Genomic DNA, 18,679 nt, shown 5'->3' on the forward strand with positions numbered 1-18,679 from the left:
ACCTTCTCTATGAAAATTGAACTAGATAATCCTTTGGGTTATGGTAAAACTAGTACAGTAACAGTCGTAATTTCTATCTATCTAAACTAGCAGTTCCCATTTGTAATAATTTCTCACTCTAAATTTGTATGCCACCCCCAGCACTGGAGTATGCCATTATAAGAATGATTTAAAAATAAATCAAGCAACCCTCTGTGTATCTATGTTACATTTTTTCGCATTGTTATCTATTCATGTAACTTAGTAATGCATCTGATCTGGAAATATGGATTCAAACATCTCTGAACCTTGGGGAGTGTTCGAGATTGGTGTTGGAATCTCACAACTGCTCTATTAATGATGATCCAAACACTGGAACTCAAGAATAATCCCTTGTCTTAATGTGTGTGTGTTATATCACAGTTTACTGCCTGGCCCCCCGTGACTAATTGACCAAAGGAAGTAAATTACGATTTTCCGAAGCACTCAGTGTTGCTGTCAGTGACAAAATGTTTTATGGATGAAAAGTTCAGATTTAGGTTGACCAAAACCGTTGGCAAATTTGAGTTGAGTTTTCCAAATTTTTGTCAGTTGGAAAGAAAAAAAAAAAGATTTGTTTTTAAATCAAAACGTTTCCTTTCAACATTTAAAAAAGAAACATTTTAATTGTTTGATTAAAAATACTTTTTCATTTAGAATTTTATTGCAATTTTATTTTCTTAAGAATGGTTAAAAACTCCAAAATGAGAAAAGGAAAATATTGTGTTTGGGGAATCTGGCTAAACTTTTTGTTCAACCCAAAATAATTTTTTTCAACTTGTTTGGTTCACTGAATCATCATCATCTAAAATACGTTCTTTCAGATTTTTAGTTCAGCTAGTGACTAGAAAAGTCGGTTATTTTCACAGCTACATACGTGGGTATTTCAGACACAGGAGGCATAGTACAAGTGTGAACTACTGTTCTTGTCCTCAGTGGTTCTGAACACCATTTCTTCTCACTCAAGTCAAAAGCAATTGCGCCTGCCAAAGAAGAGGTGTGATAACAGTTGAATGGGAGATCAGCCACAGCATCTAACAGACATCTTGCTGCTTCTACAGTTGCTTATTTGGTGGGAATCCTAGGACATTAATAGGCCAAATAACCATTCAGTTGGGCCTGTCCCAGTGCTTCTGTCATAGATCCACTTTTAAACAGTCCCTTGGTGGTTCAGAATTCAGACAGGCCAATGCCAGGGCTCCCCCCAGACCAAGCTGCTGGAGAATCTGTCTTGTCTCTGCCCCTGTCTCTTTGTCTGTCAGTCCTAGGTGACAGCTCCTGAATCTCTGTGAGCCCAGCTCTTATCACAGCTATCGTCAGACACCGTTCCCCAGCTCAGGGCCCTTGCTGTGGTAGGTGTTTCCATTACCTCTTTCACAACCGTCATTTACATATGTAGGCTTTATTCAATATGTCAGTGTCTCTGGGTCTCCAACCAGGCAGCTTTGTTAGTCCATCATCTCATAGAATCATAGAATATCAGGGTTGGAAGGGACCTCAGGAGGTTGTCTAGTTCAACCCCCTGCTCAAAGCAGGACCAATCCCCAATTTTTTCCCCAAATCCCTAAATGGCCCCCTCAAGGATTGAACTCACAACCCTGGCTTTAGCAAGCCAATGCTCAAACCACTGAGCTATCTCTCCCCCCCTTCCTCCTTGTCCCTTCCCTTTAGACTTAGGGCACATCTACACTTCAGATGATGCACTGATGCAGCTGTGCTACTGTAGCACTTTAATGAAGATGCTCTATGGTGACTGGAAGGAGCGTAGTTAATCCACCTCCCTGAGAGGCGGTAGCTATGTTGGCGGGAGAAGCTCTCCTATCAACATAGCACTGTCTACATGGGGTATTAGGTTGGTGTAACTGGGTTTTTCACACTCCAGAGACATAGTTGTGCCGATATAAGTCAGTACTATAGACCAGACCTAAGTGCATAGTGGTACAGAGCACAGAGGGAAACAGAAGTGTGCATAGGAATGATGAAATTATTACCAAAATCCTCACATTTGTCTCAGCATCTACTATTATTAGTTTTAAGAGTAGTACCTACAAGCCTTCCCTGAGTTTGGGGTTCCAATATGTTCATTGGAAGTCAAAGGACAGGGTAGAAAACTGTCCCTGCCCCTATCTGAATAAATGAGAGGCTGAAGATGACACAGAGACATGTAGAGAAGCGACTTGCCTGAGGACACAAGCCTATCGAAAAGTTCTGTACTTTTTAAAATCTGAACATCCCGACAGCCAAGATTAGTATCAGTAAATCACCAGCCTGCCAGAGCAGTGCAAAGCAGTTCTCTTGGTTTATGCACCCAGAGGCAAGGTGAGTGTATGGGTGGCACAGATGGAGGATATAGGCCCCATCTACCACTCCAGCACAGATAGGAAAGCCCAGGTCACTGAGTCACAGTTAAGTACGTCAGTGAGGTTCTGCTGCTCGTCCTAGGCAGCAGCATCGTATCCATCATTACGGAGCAATTCATCAAATTCAACACAATGTCTGAACTATCTTATCGCAATTGCTCTTTCCCCCACATAGCTATTCTCAGATTCTAAGGCCAGGAGGGACTATTATGTAATGCTTGTTAGGAAATGGGGGCTATATATTTTTCAATGGAACATTTCAATGAAATGGATTTTTTTTCATGTTTGTAATTCTTGGCTTTTAATCAAAGTATCAGATACCCCAAAATGACCAAAGAAATTCTGTTTTCAATTTTCTGACATTAAAAAAATATTTTTTGAGGAAAACAGACACTTCTGCAAAATGTTTCATGTTGTTGAAAACCCAGTTTTCCAACCAAAAAAAAAAAAGAAAGAAAAAAGTTTAAATGGAAAATTTCCAACCAGTTCTACCATTACTTCATCTAATCTTGACCTCCTGTATAACACAGTCTAGACAATTCTACTTAGCCATTCTTGAAGCAAGCTTACCACTTCTGGTTCAGAAATAGGTGTCCTGCTCTTATTTATCTTTAATAAGTTCTCTTCAGGACAATTGTCCTGTGTAAGGCTCCTTCTGAAATTCCTCTCCCACCTAAACAGTTTAGACCCATTAACACCTGGGGAAAGGTTTCAGAGTAACAGCAGTGTTAGTCTGTATTCGCAAAAAGAAAAGGAGTACTTGTGGCACCTTAGAGAATAACCAATTTATTTGAGCATGAGCTGTAGCTCACGAAAGCTTATGCTCAAATAAATTGGTTAGTCTCTAAGGTGCCACAAGTACTCCTTTTCTTTTCACCTGGGGAAAATACTCAGCATGCTTTAAAGATAACACAATGGAGATTAACACCAGGCTTTTTGCTTCTTCTCAGGAACTGATGGAGGACCAGCTCCAGGCAAGTATACGCTGAAGGAACACCCATGCTCAGAAACCCACAACAGCATGTCTTCTGAAGGGTAAACTTTTCCAGGGATTAGTGGAATTACATTTTGAGCATGGACATGTTCCCTGATATTTGCAAGGGTTTGAAGGCTACGTCCAGGTGTACTCTAGGATAGAAGAACCGAGTATAAGAAGAATGGAAGCATCATTAATTCTGTTTGCAGTGGGTGTGTTTGCAGGATTCCTCCCATTTTAAGTGACCTGAGCAACACTGAAATAGTTAGTAATATAGCCTAGGCATACACCCAGGGACCTAGGGGAAGAAATTCTCAACTGCAAGAGCAAGAATTTGGAACATTCTTCTGCAGTCACTCTGAAAAAGTCCTCCCTTGCCAACCTCAGGTCTCACTGGAGGACTCACAACATCACCAGAAGATCAGAAAATCTGCTCAGGGTGTGTGCGAAGGTTGAGAAACATGACTAATCTCCACACTTGGAATGGACTATTGACTGATCTTCCAGCCAGTTTGATTGTTTTTATAACTCCTGTGCAATGCCTAGGTACCATGGTCACTAGAATTTGGGAAAATCTAATTATAAAGTAGACAGAAATGTCTTGATGATAGGTAGATAGATCTGGTTTAAGCTGCTAGACTGACTTCTTGAAAGCTGAAGACTTTTGAAAACTGTCCCACCTATCTGCACCTTCTCACCGTCCACACCGATGCTGCAGCACTTTTTGTAGCATTGAAAAGTCAGTTCAAAGTTTACCAAGCCTTCATATTATCTAGCTAGCTGTCACTTTCTACAGAATTTACTATCATGTGGAAAAAAAAATATTTTGCCTTCAGTAGGATGAGTACTGTGAATAAAGATTGCTCCCCTGAGTCAAGGTTTGTAACATCATCCCCCAGTCCCGCTTTTTATGGTTTTAAAAAAGATTAATATTTCTAATAGTATTAAATACCTGTCTATGTTTTTCAACTGGCACCCATAACCAGTGGTTACTTACCCTCATTGTTAAAAAAAACCTTGCTCCCCATTTCCAGTTAAGGTTAATCTAGCATGCTTCCAATCATTTGATGTCATTACACCTGGGGCTGCTCTATTAAAGAACACAGCCTTTTGAAAAAAAAAAAAAGATAAGTATATTTCATGAAAGAAAACAGAAAATGTTTCACTAAAATTTTCTTTTACTTTTTTTTTTTTTGGGTGGGAAAAAAGAATACAATATCTTTCACTCTTTTCCTTTTTGGCCAAAGGAAAAGATATGGGGGAAAGAGCAGAAAGATGAGAGAGTGTTTTCCCCAACAACCACTATTTCTCACCCTTTTTAAAAAAATCTTTTCCCTACCTTTTTTTTTCCCAGTGCAAAAGTGAAGCGAGACAAATTCAAATTAGAAAAAAGACACACACTTTTAACAGTGAGGATGATTTAACATTGTGTAAGTGGGGGAATAGTCCTGCTATTGTGGGGAACTTTCCTGGCTTCTGCACTACTCCAGTGAAGTGGGTTAGCGAAAGGATCTGAGTCCTCGCTCCCACTTCCTTTACCCAGTGGCCTCCCTTCCCTTGAGGACTCCCTTTCCACTCTCCTGTCTGGCAGAGTCCTTGTAACCCCAAGACTGGGACCAGGATTCCTAGGGGACTCGACCCCCAACCCTGCTGTGGTCACTTAGGACAGGGGCTAAGGTGTCCCCACTCTGGGGTACTCTCTCTGCACTGGGCACTTCTCTGACCCACTGATCATTACATACAGATTTGAAGCAAATGCAAGTTATTTAATCAACAATTAATTTTAAAAAGAATAAGGGAAAATGGGAAAGGTTAAAGGAAACACATCAGCCCACTCTGTGGCAGGGAACATCACAAACAGTGTCTCTGGAATATCAGGGCAGTTCACAGTCTGTCCCTTGTAAGTCCCAGGCCTTCTTCTCAGACCCTGGCTGTGCTGCAGGGATGCTGTGGGTTGGACACTTGCTCTGCACTGCTACAGACTAGGGACCAAATGGCTAGGCAGCAGTTCTGCAGAAAAGGACCTAGGGGTTACAGTGGACGAGAAGCTGGATATGAGTCAACAGTGTGCCCTTGTTGCCAAGAAGGCCAATGGCATTTTGGGATGTATAAGTAGGGGCATTGCCAGCAGATCGAGGGATGTGATCGTCCCCCTCTATTCGACACTGGTGAAGCCTCATCTGGAGTACTGTGTCCAGTTTTGGGCCCCACACTACAAGAAGGATGTGGAAAAATTGGAAAGAGTCCAGTGGAGGGCAACAAAAATGATGAGGGGACTGGAACACATGACTTATGAGGAGAGACTGAGGGAACTGGGGATGTTTAGTCTACGGAAGAGAAGAATGAGGGGGGATTTGATAGCTGCTTTCAACTACCTGAAAGGGGGTTCCAAAGAGGATGGCTCTAGACTGTTCTCAGTGGTAGCTGATGACAGAACAAGGAGTAATGGTTTCAAGTTGCAGTGGGGGAGGTTTAGGTTGGATATTAGGAAAAACTTTTTCACGAGGAGGGTGGTGAAACACTGGAATGCATTACCTAGGGAGGTGGTGGAATCTCCTTCCTTAGAAGTTTTTAAGGTCAGGCTTGACAAAGCCCTGGTTGGGATGATTTAATTGGGGATCGGTTCTGCTTTGAGTAGGGGGCTGGACTAGATGACCTCCTGAGGTCCCTTCCAACCCTGATATTCTATGATTCTGGTGGTGGCCACACGCTCTCAGGCTCTAAGTGGTAGGACCCTTCTTCCCAGTGTCGCCCCTGCCCTGTCAGGGTTACGATCCAAGCCTGGCCTGCAGAGCCTTTTGGCTGAGGCGTCCCCCTGTGCTGGGCCCACTGCCAAGGGTCCCCCCTCGCTCTTCGCAGCTGCTCACCACACCCAGCCATCCAGACTGCTCCAGCCCCAGCTCCACCACTCTGTCTCAGCACTGCTGCTGCTGCTCTGCCTCCAGCTCCCTGGGCTGCTTCTTTGGCCCCTCTGCCTCTGGTTGCTACAGCTCCGCTTCCAGGACAGGTCTGCTCTGCAGGCTGCTTCTGTGACTCTGCTCCCAGCACTGACCTGCTTCATGGGCTGCTTTTCTGGCCCCTCTGGCTCTGGTTGCTGCAGCTCTGCTCCCAGGGCAAGTCTGCTCTCTCTGGGCCGTGCCTCTGGCTTTGGGCTGCAGCTCTGCTCCCAGGACAGGGTCTTCTCTCTCTGGGCTGCTTTTCTGGTCCCTCTGGATCAGGCACAGCTCTGCTCCCCGGCTAAACTTGGGTCCCTGCTTTTTACTTAGCTCGGCCCCATTCTGTCTGACCCAGGTAATTCCAGCTCACACGGAGGACAGGACCTCCCTGGCCTCCTGACTCCCTGATTAGCCTGCCCGCCCTGTCATTCAGGCTGACCTGGAGCATTGGCCTCTTCCCATTGTTCCTGGGGGCTGTCAGTCTCAGGGTCCTGATTCCCTACCGACCCTTTTCCCTTTTTAGTATTTTTTAGCAACTAAAACACCCCCACTGAATGTTAGTAAGGGGACAACAGTCCCCTTACAATTGGAACAAACTACCAAGGGAAGTGGTAGATTTTCCATCTCTTGATGGCTTCAATTGAAGACTGATACCTTTCTGGAAGATATACTTTAGGCAAACACCAGTTATGCTTTAGTCTAATCCAATCCTATCCTCATAATGACTGGGTATGTGTCACCTTAGGAAGGGATGTAGAGTAAAGTTTCTAGATGCCATTCATGACTGCTTCTTGGAGCAGCTTGTCCTGGACCCCACAAGAGTCTGAAGTTGAACTGAGGATCTGGTCGAGGAAGTGAATACATCTGAACCACTTGATAATATCAACCATAACACCCTGAAATGCCGGGGAGAGATAGCTCAGTGGTTTGCGCATTGGCTTGCTAAACCTAGTGTTGTGAGTTCAATCCTTAAGGGGGTCATTTAAAGTTCTGGGGCAAAAATTGGGGATTGATCCTGCTTTGAGCAGGGGGTTGGACTAGATGACCATGATCTCCTGAGGTCCCTTCCAGCCCTGATATTCTATGAAATGTAAATCATTGTACAAGGTAAAATGCCACAGAAACCCACCACAATAACATTTAACTTTACGAGGGGAACTACACAAAAATGAGGAAGCTAGTTAAACAGAAAATAAAAGAAACAGTCACAAGGGTGATTTGTCAGCAAATTTCATGGAAGCTACTTACAAACAGCATAATAGAGGCTAAAACTAACTGTATACCCCCAATCAAACAAACAGTAAGAGGACTGAAAAACAACACATGGCTAAACAGCAGAGTGAAAAAGGTGGTTAGAGGCAAAAAGACATCCTTTAAAAACTGGAATTAAAATCCTAGATAGGAAAATAGAAAGGAGCATAAACTCTGGCAAATAAAGCATAAAGTATAATAAAGTATGTCAGGAAAGAATTTGGAGAGCAATTAGCTACGGACAAAAAAAAAACACAACTAAGCACAATTTTTAAGCATATCAGAAGTGGGAAATCTGCAAAACAGTAGTGGGGGGCACTGGATGGTCAAGTTGCTAAACGAGCACTCCAGGACAACAACGTCATTGCAGTGAAGCTAAATGAATTCTTTGCATCAGTCTTCACTTCAGAGGATGTGAGGGAGATTTGTTCAAGAGTTCTGTAGTAACTCACATACGAAATTGCAGAAATACTAACTGTGGTATGTAATCTATCACTTAAATCAGTTTCTGTGCCAAATGACTTCAGGGTAGCTAATGTAACATTTTTAAAAAAAAGTCTCCAGAGGTGATCCTGGCAGTTACAGGCTGGTAAGCCTGACTTCAGTACCAGGAAAATTGGTTGAGTCTAAGAACAAAATTAGCCAATATATGTATAAACAGGATATTGTGGGAAAGAGTCAATATGGTTTTTGTGAAGGGAAATCATCCCTCACTAATCTATTAGAATTCTTTGAGGGGGTCAACAAGCAGAGGGATTCGGTGAATATAGTGTATTTTGACTTTCAGAAAGTCTTTGACAAGGTCCCACAGCAAAGGCTCTTAAGCACCGTTGAGTTGTCATGGGATAAGAGGGAAGGTCCTCTTATGGATCAGTAACTGGGTAAAAGGTGGGAAACAAAGGGTAGGAAAAAATGGTCAGTTTTAACAATGGAGACATAAATTGCAGGGTCCCTCAAGGATCTGTACTGAGAGTACTGTTGTTCAGCATCTTCATAAATGATCTGGAAAAGGGGGTGAACAGTGAGGTGGCAAAGTTTGCAGACAATACAAAATTACTCAAGATAAGTCCAAAGCTGATTTTGAACAGTTACAAAGGGATCTGACAAAACTGGGTGACTGGGCAACAAATTCAGTGCTGATAAGTGAAAAGAAATGCACATTGGAAAATATAATCCCCTCTATATATACAAAATGATGGGATCTAAATTAGCTGTTACCTCACAAGAAAGAGATCTTGGAGTCATTGTGAATGTCAAGAACCATTAGGAAAAGATAAATAATGGAACAGAAAATTTTATAATCCTGCTATATAAATCCATGGTACATCCACACCTTGAGTATTGCCTGCAGTTCCAGTTGCCCCATCTCAAAAAAAAAAAATAGAACTGGAAAAAAGGTAGAGAGAATGGCAACAAAAATGGCTAAAGGGATGGAAAGGCTTCCAAATGAGGAGAGATTAAGAAGACTGGGACTGTCCAACTTAGAAAAGAGACAACTCATGAGGGATATGATAGAAGTCTATAAAATCATGACTGGTGTGGAGAAAGTAAATAAGGAAGTGTTATTTATCCCTGCACATAACACAAGAACCAGGAGTCATCCAATGAAATGAATAGACAGCAGGTTTCAAACAAATAAGGAAGTACTTCTTCACACAATGCACAGCCAACCTGTGGAACTCATAGCCAGGGGATGGTGTGAGGGCCAAAAGTATAACTGGGTTAAAAAAAATTAGATACGTTCATGGTGAATAGGTACATCAATGGCTATTATCCAAGATGGTGAAGGACACAACCAAAATGGTACAGAAGTCCCTGAACCTCAACTGTCAGAAGCAACTGGCACTGACCAATGTCAGAGACAGGATATGGGGCTAGACAAGCCATTGGTCTGACCCGCTATGGCTGTTCTTAAGTTGTGGGCATCCAGGGACAACTAGTGAAATGTAACGTCCCATGTTATACTCAGAGTCAGACTGGATTATCCTTTATGGCTTAAATACTATGAATTTATGAAAAAAAAAATGACTAGAATATATGGAATTGTTTGTGCCTAAACAAAACATTTGACAACTTTCAACATTTTTCATTTACAAAAATTTCCTCAAAAAACAAAATGTTTCAACAAAAGTGAACATGTTTTGGTGATTTCCTTCTGTTTTGATCAAACAGTATGTTCAAGAATGTCTATAAAGGTCTTTTAAGTTCTCTGGGGAAACACTCAGCTGTGAGAATAATGGATTTTCAGTGCACTGGCAGTTCCAAAAAATCATTTGGGGTTGAACCAAAACCCTTTTTTTTCCAAAATTTTCAACAAATCAAAAAAAAAAGTGGGTCAAAAAAACCTTTCATTTTAGCTTTGACCATTTTCAAATGGTTTTGTTTGTTAATAAAATCAGCGAAATTTTGAAACATAAGTCATTTTGAACCAAAGTATCAAAACAATTTGATTTTTTTTTAATTAGGTCTTTTCACCCAAAATAACTTGGCAAAACTGACACAAATTTTCAAAATATTTTGGAGTTGAAGAATCTGCACTTTTTGCTGAAAAAACTTTTCAGACAAAAAATACCACCCAGGTCTGCCTAGCACATGAGGGTCATGATGGCAATTGTGTGCATCATCGTCCCCCACATAAGTACTTTCACACAATGATGAAGAAGCCTCTTAATACATGTATGATTGTGAGGTGGTCAGCTACTCTACTGATGTGACCCCTATAATTACTTAATGGATGGATTCACTTGTTCGATCCATTGCACACAAGCACAAGTTCACTTAGCTGCTTTTTCCATTCCTTTCACATCTGCAGATAAAGAATTTGAAACCCAAGCCAGGTTGGAGAACCAAACCGGCCTCAGGGAATTCATTCTCCTGGGATTTCCTACCAAACTGGAGGTCCAGGCCTTGCTCTTCCTGATCTTTTTTCTCACCCGCGTGCTGACAATCACAGAGAACGTGGTCATCCTCCTAGTGGTGAAGCAGAACCACAAGCCCGTGTGCTACTTCCTGGGGAACCTGTCCTTCCTGGAGCTCTGGTATGTCTCGGTCGTCCTGCCCAAGTTGCTGGTGGGCTTCTGGTCTCAGAAGGAGAGCATCTCCTTCCCCATCTGTATGGCCCAGCTCTACTTCTTCATCTTCCTCATGTGCACCGAGTGCGTCCTCCTGGCCGTCATGGTCTATGACCGCTACATGGCAATCTTCTACCCACTGCACTACCTAGCCATCATGACCCACCAACTCTGCCTACAGCTGGCAGCTCTCTCCTGGGCAGGCGGCTTCTCCATCTCCCTGGTCAAAGTGTACTTCATCTCTTGCTGAAATTTTGCTGTCCCGGAGTCATCAACCACTTCTTCTGCGACATCTCCCCAGTGCTCAACCTGGCCTGCACCGACATGTTGGTGGCGGAGATGGTGGACTTTGCCCTGACCTTGGTCATCCTGCTGCTCCGCTTGCTGTCACTGTCCTCTCCTACCTGTGCATCATCACCACAATCCTGTGCATCCCCACTGCCCAAGGCAGGAGGAAAGCCTTCTCCACCTGCGCCTCCCACCTCACCATGGTCATCTTCTTCTTCTCAGCCACTGTCTTCATGTACACCCAGCCTAGGAGGCTCCACCATTTCAACCTCAACAAGGTGGTGTCTGTCTTTTACGCTGTAGTCACCCCAGCGCTGAACCCTCTGATCTACTACCTGAGGAACAAGGAAGTGAAAGAGGTCCTGAGGAAAACCCTGGACAGTAACTGCTCCCTAACCAATCGGATAGGCATGGAATCATAGCAATGTAGGGCTGGAGGGGACCTCAAGAAGTCATCAAGTCCAGCCCCCTGAGCTGAGGCAGGACCAAGCATGTAATCTGGGATTCCCAAAGGCATCTAAGTCCAGCTCTTTAGGATTAGAAAGTTGGTCTAGCAGATAGAGAAGTAGAATTGGATTCCTGAGACCTGGGTTTAGTTCCTGGCTCTGTCACTGATTCTCTGTGTGACCTTGGAACTTGATCTACTGTATGGAAGATTCTCTCCATCTATAAAATAGGGATAATAATTCCATACCACACAGGAATGTTGTGAGAAATAAATCCATAACTGATTGTGTAGCCCTCTGATACTATCGGGATAAAGGCCATATAAATATCTTGGTAGGTAGATAATTCCTGGTGAATTTCAATATGGGCTTAGGGGTATAACTCCGTTAGGGTCCTTTCAAATCCCAGCCATAGGCTGAGATTTTTCAAAGCCACTAAGAGATTGGGGACTTTCAGAAAGGAAAGGGAATTGGTCATCCAAATGTCCTAAATATCTTTAAAAATCCAGTGCATAACACAACAATTCCAAGTTCTGTAGCCACCAGGTGCAGTCACAGGATGAAAAGCCATGGGATACAACAGATCTGGGATCAACTACCAATCATGCCATGGAATTCCTGTTGGACTATGGGTGAGTTTCTCTGTCCCTTGGTTCCCCATCTGTAAATCAGTAATAACAATACCTCTTTTGCCAACTGTTTGGCTGACTTGTCTATTTATGCTGAAATTTTCAAAGATGTTTGATGCCCAAATTCCGCCGAAATTCAATGAGAGATGTACACATAATTCCCTTAGAATGTAAGCTCCTTGGGGCGGGCTCTGTCTCCCATTATATGTCTGTATGTTGCCTAGCACAACAGGACCCTGATCTCAGTTGGGGATAATAGTTATTTTGTGTCAGCTCCATCTCTGCTATAGAGCAAAAGGGGGAAAATATTCCTGACTCCTATTTCCTTATACCATGAAGCATGTGGGTTAATATCTCCGAAATACATTTGTTCTGCTTCAGGTGCTATTCCTATTCATTTACACCTTTTAACATATTTCTTATCATATTGATACGCCACTAGCCTATGTAACATTCACAATTAAGGATGTATTGAGAGGAAGTGGATTTCACTTAGTCCCCTTTAATCCTGTTTTCTGTTGTTGTATTCCACTGAGTGCCTTTTTGCTGTTCGATAATGACTGAACCACAAAAAGCCAATTTATGTTGTATGCGGTCAAAAAATTCTGCTGAAATTTCTGTTCAACAAAAATAAGATCTTCAACTAAATAACTTCTTTCTATATAAAACTGAGTTAAAAAAACCAGAAAACCCCAAAACCATACAACTTTTTTTTTTTATTTTCAGCCAACACAGTGAAATATTCTGGCCAAAGAGTGAAATCTTAAATTGAAATATTTTGATTTTGAAATCCTGCAGCAGTGCCTCCTAGGAGTCTCCTCTGTAAGCTGGCCTCCCCAGCTGGACTCCATCTCCCATCATACTCTACAGCCATGGGACTCCCATGATGCATTGACTCCCATTGCCAACACCCGATAATGCTCAGCAGAGTGGCTGGGAGTTTCAAAGAAACCTAAGGGAGTTAGGCACCTGAATCCCTTGGAAATACAATGGGAGCTGGGCACTTCTATATGAAATCACAGCCTCTGTGTCCTCACATCCCAGTGACTACAGAGTGGGAACTGACAGCCTTTAAGGGCAGTGCCCAGGACCTGGCAGGATTGAGCCCTATACAATTGTGGAGTTTTCAGTCACTCAGGCTGGGATTCTCCAAGGACCTAAAGAAGTTGGACACGGACTTTCAATGAAATTCATTTATCAACTAGTTCCATAGCTCAGGAGTTAAAGCATTGGCCTTGTAAACCAGGCATCATGAGTTGAAATCTCAGTGGGGCCTGCTCTGTTACTTTGTACAGTGAGAGCAAGTTTTGACAGGTGTGGAGAAAGTAAATAAGGAAGTGTTATTTACTCCTTCACATAACACAAGAACTAGGGGTCACCAAATAAAATTAATAGGCAGCAGGTTGAAAACAAGTATTTCTTCACACACACCACATTGTCAACCTGTGGAACTCCTTGCTGGATGATGTTGTGAATGCCAAGTCTATAATGGGGTTCAAAAAAGAGCTAGATAAATTCATGGAGGATAGATCCATTAATGGCTGATGGGCAGGGATGGTCTCCCTAGCCTCTAAAAAGAAAAGGAGTACTTGTGGCACCTTAGAGACAAACAAATTTATTTGAGCATAAGCTTTCATGAGCTACAGCTCACTTCATTGGATGCATTCAGTGGAAAATACAGTGGCGAGATATATATACATAGAGAACATGAAACAATGGCTGTTACCATACACACTGTAACAAGAGTGATCAGGTAAAGTGAGCTATTACCAGCAGGAGAGCGGGGCGTGGGCAGGGGGGACCTTTTGTAGTGATAATCAAGGTGAGCCATTTCCAGCAGTTGACAAGAATGTCTGAGGAACAGTGAGGGGTGGGTGGGGAAATAAACAAGGGGAAATAGTTTTACTTTGTGTAATGACCCATCCACTCCCAGTCTCTATTCAAGCCTAAGTTAATTGTATCCAGTTTGAAAATTAATTCCAATTCAGCAGTCTCTCATTGGAGTCTGTTTCTGAAGATATTTTGTTTAAGAATTGCAACTTTTAGTTGTAGTTGTAAGAATGCTTGATAGAAATGCACTGCTATGGGTAACCGCATGGCCCCACAGTATGCCAACATTTTTATGGCTCACTCAGAACAATGCTTCCTCAGCTCTCGTCCCCTAATGCCCCTACTCTACTTGCGCTACATTGATCATAGAATCATAGAATATCAGGGTTGGAAGGGACCTCAGGAGGTCATCTAGTCCAACCCCCTGCTCAAAGCAGGACCAATCCCCAATTAAATCATCCCAGCCAGGAGTTTGTCAAGCCTGACCTTAAAAACTTCTAAGGAAGGAGATTCTACCACCTCCCTAGGTAACGCATTCCAGTGTTTCCTCCTAGTAAAAAAGTTTTTTCCTAATATCCAACCTAAACCTCCCCCACTGCAACTTGAGACCATTACTCCTTGTCCTGTCCTCTTCTACCACTGAGAATAGTCTAGAACCATCCTCTCTGGAACCACCTCTCAGGCAGTTGAAAGCAGCTATCAAATCCCCCCTCATTCTTCTCTTCTGCAGACTAAACAATCCCAGTTCCCTCAGCCTCTCCTCATGAGTCATGTGTTCCAGACCCCTAATCATTTTTGTTGCCCTTCGCTGGACTCTCTCCAATTTATCAATATCCATCTTCATCATCTGGACCCATGGAAAAGAAGCCCTTGAGAAATTCCACCAGGATTTCAACAATTTCCATCCCAACATCAACCTCAGCCTGGAGCAGTCCACACAAGAGATCCACTTTCTGGACACTACGGTGCTAATAAGCAATGGTCACATAAACACCACCCTGTATCGGAAACCTACTGACCGCTATCCCTACCAACATGCCTCCAGCTTTCACCCAGACCACACCACCCGATCCATTATCTACAGTCAAGCTCTACGATACAACCGCATTTGCTCCAACCCCTCAGACAAAGACAAACACCTACAAGATCTCTATCAAGCATTCTTACAACTACAGTACCCACCTGCTGAAGTGAAGAAACAGACTGACAGAGCCAGAAGAGTACCCATAAGTCACCTACTAGAGGACAGGCCCAACAAAGAAAATAACAGAACACCACTAGCCGTCACCTTCAGCCCCCAACTAAAACCTCTTCAACACATCATCAAGGAGCTACAACCTATCCTGAAGGACGACCCATCACTCTCACAGATCTTGGGAGACAGGCCAGTCCTTGCTTACAGACAGCCCCCCAACCTGAAGCAAATACTCACCAGCAACCACACACCACACAACAGAACTACTAACCCAGGAACCTATTCTTGCAACAAAGCCTGTTACCAACTGTGTCCACATATCTATTCAGGGGACATCATCATAGGGCCTAATGACATCAGTCACACTATCAGAGGCTCGTTCACCTGCACATCTACCAACGTGATATATGCCATCATGTGCCAGCAATGCCCCTCTGCCATGTACATTGGTCAAACTGGACAGTCTCTATGTAAAAAAGTAAATGGACACAAATCAGACGTCAAGAATTATAACATTCAAAAACCAGTCGGAGAACACTTCAATCTCTCTGGTCACTCGATTACAGACCTAAAAGTTGCAATTCTTCAACAAAAAAACTTCAGAAACAGACTCCAACGAGAGACTGCTGAATTGGAATTAATTTTCAAACTGGATACAATTAACTTAGGCTTGAATAGAGACTGGGAGTAGATGGGTCATTACACAAAGTAAAACTATTTCCCCATGTTTATTCCCACCCCACCCACCACTGTTCCTCAAACATTCTTGTCAACTGGTGGAAATGGCCCACCTTGATTATCACTACAAAAGGTCCCCCCCACGCTCCGCTCTCCTGCTGGTAATAGCTCACCTTACCTGATCACTCTCGTTACAGTGTATATGGTAACACCCATTGTTTCATGTTCTCTATGTATATAAATCTCGCCACTGTACTTTCCACTGAATACATCCGATGAAGTGAGCTGTAGCTCACGAAAGCTTATTCCCAAATACATTTGTTAGTCTCGAAGGTGCCACAAATACTCCTTTTCTTTTTGTGAATACAGACTAACACGGGTGCTACTCTGTTCCGTAGCCTCTGTTTGCCAGAAGCTGGGAATGGGTGACAGGGGGTGGATCACTTTGATTACCTGTTCTGTTCATTCCTTCTGGGGAACCTGGCACTGGCCACTGTCGGAAGACAGGATACTGGGCTATCTGACCCAGTATGGATGTTCTTATTTTCACAGGAACTTACTGAAATATTTTATTTCAATTGTACAGATTTGACTATAGAATAGAATATTATAAAAACAAGAACGTGAAAGTAAACCTTTTCAACCTTATTGCAATGAAATGTTTTGATAGTTTTAAAAGGAAATACTTTTTGGAATATTTCATTTAATGAAAAATTCCAAAATTTTGGCCCATTTCAGGACAAACCAAATTTAAAATCTTAGAATTTCCTGTGGGACTGAAGTTTGAATTCCGACCTGCTCTGATTACAAGTTATATCTTCTGTGACTAGGAATATTTCTGACTCGACTAGGGTTCCACTGCTTAACTATCTCTCAATCTGCCCGGTATGTGGACACCACACATATATGAAAGCTGCAATATCCAAAGAAGCTAAGACCTGTGGAAACCTAAATCCAGGCTTAGGCTTCTTTGAAAATCCCAGCCTAAATATTTTTCTGCTCTCCTGTGGCTGAATTGTAATGGTATTTTCAGCCCAGAAAACAACTAAGGCCCCAGTCCGGCAGACATTAAGGTAAAGATGTGCATACATTTAAATGCTGGAAGGAGCGGGGCCTAACTGAGTGACTATACAGGTTAAATGCAGCCTTACCACCTTTATTCTATCTGTTCATGTATAGGAAGGGGGGCTAGCAATACTGGTTTAAGTCCCCTTCATGTTGGTAGAACTGTAAGCATTGTAGTGGTTGTACTGGACTCCTCGCTTAACCTTGTAGTTATGTTCCTGAAAAATTCGAGTTCAAGCGAAACGATGTTAAGCAAATCCAATTTCCCTATAAGAATTAATGTAAATATGGGGGGTTAGGTTCCAGGGAAATTTTTTTCACCAGACAAAAAACTATATATTATACATATGTACACACAGTATACATTTTAAACAAACAATTTAATACTGTACACAGTGATGATGATTGTGAAGTTTGGTTGAGGTGGTGAAGTTAGAGGGTGGAAGAGGGTGGGATATTTCCCAGGGAATGCCTTACTGCTAAATGATGAACTAGCTTTTGGCTGAGCCCTCAAGTGTTAACACATTGTTCATGTAGCCTCACACTCTACAAGGCAGCACAAATGGAGGGAGGGGAGACAGCATGGCAGACAGAGACACACACCCTGTGTGTGGGAGAGAGAGAGAGAGATGTGCATTGCCCCTTTAAGTACATTGTCTTTTTAAGTGGATCAGGAAGTTGAGACAGCAGCTGCTGCCCCAAGCTCTCTCTCCCTCTGTGTCCCCACCCTGCTCTATATGGAGAAAGGGTAAGCAGGGTGCAGGAGCAGGGGGGAGGGAGACACCCTGACATTAGCATCCTTCTTTCCCCCTCCCCTGCACAGCTTGCAGGAGGCTCCGGGGAGCTCCAAGGCAGAGGACAGGAGCAGCACATGGCAGCGGGGGAGGGACAGCTGAACTGCCCACAATTGATAGGCTGCTGGGCAGCTGCCACACAAGGAACTTAGGGAGCTGATGTAGGGGCTGCCGGTCCACCCTGGTTCCAAGCCCCCACCAGCTCGCTGCAATGGGCTGCTCTTCCTGCAAGCTGTGGACCAAAGCAGGAGGCTGCCAAAGAAGTTATAAAGGGAGCTTTGCACAACTTTAAACGAGCACGTTCCCTAATTGATCAGCAACATAACAATGCAACAACATTAACTAGGACAACTTTAAGTGAGGAGGTACTGTGTAGCTAGCTATCTTGGTAAAAACAACCCCTGGCACTAACATAGTTACAGCAGTACAAGACGTGGGTGCAGATGAGGCCTAAGGGTTTATCTGTTCCCAGATACTATGTGATGATCCCCCTCTTGACCAGCACACTGGGGATTGAAGTAGGAATCTCCAGAGCTAAATACGCAAGTCACTACAGTTTGAGCTAAAGTTCCATAGCAGCTGACATTAACAACTCATATCTTCTGTGCATCAGCCCCGAGGGGTCGTCCAACACACACTCATCAGTGGGTTACAATTGCATCAGCTGAACTTCAGTCAATTTTATTAAACCAGTGCAACTTTTAAGTGTGAATATGCACACATTGGTTCACACTTGATTCTTTGGATTTAGTTGTGCCTGTACATTTTTGGGCTCAGGCTAAAGATTTATCTGCCACAATGACACTGAATTTGATTTTTTTATATAATTTTGACAAATAATATCAATGTTTATTTTTAAGCATTTTTTTCTATTTTTGTTGATTTAAATGTTCACAGTTGTACGAAATTATAGGTAAGCATGAAATTATGGGGGTTAGATAATTATTTAATATCAGTAGATGCTGAGATTCAAAAAGTTAACACCTTGTAGCCATTAAAACACAAATTGTCAGCATCACATGTCAAAATATACAAAGTAAATATCCTTAAGTCAAATTCTTATAAGTTCTCAAGCAGCATTTTCTTACTTGGGCTGTCTGTAAGTTTTGATTTTTATTGATGGACCTTTGGTCTGACCCAGT

General features: G+C 42.8%; 1 protein-coding gene across 1 annotated transcript; it reads left to right on the plus strand.

Annotated features, from left to right (window-relative positions):
- The first annotated feature begins 10,271 nt into the window (after window positions 1-10,271).
- LOC140897204 (olfactory receptor 6B1-like) lies at window positions 10,272-11,322 on the plus strand. The gene is given in 3 exon segments (XM_073309597.1): window positions 10,272-10,854; window positions 10,857-10,985; window positions 10,988-11,322. Coding segments are annotated over 3 exon segments (1,047 nt in total).
- Window positions 11,323-18,679: the final 7,357 nt, after the last annotated feature.

Source organism: Lepidochelys kempii, chromosome 13 (genome assembly GCF_965140265.1).
Source record: "Lepidochelys kempii isolate rLepKem1 chromosome 13, rLepKem1.hap2, whole genome shotgun sequence".
Taxonomy (NCBI): Eukaryota; Metazoa; Chordata; order Testudines; family Cheloniidae; genus Lepidochelys; species Lepidochelys kempii.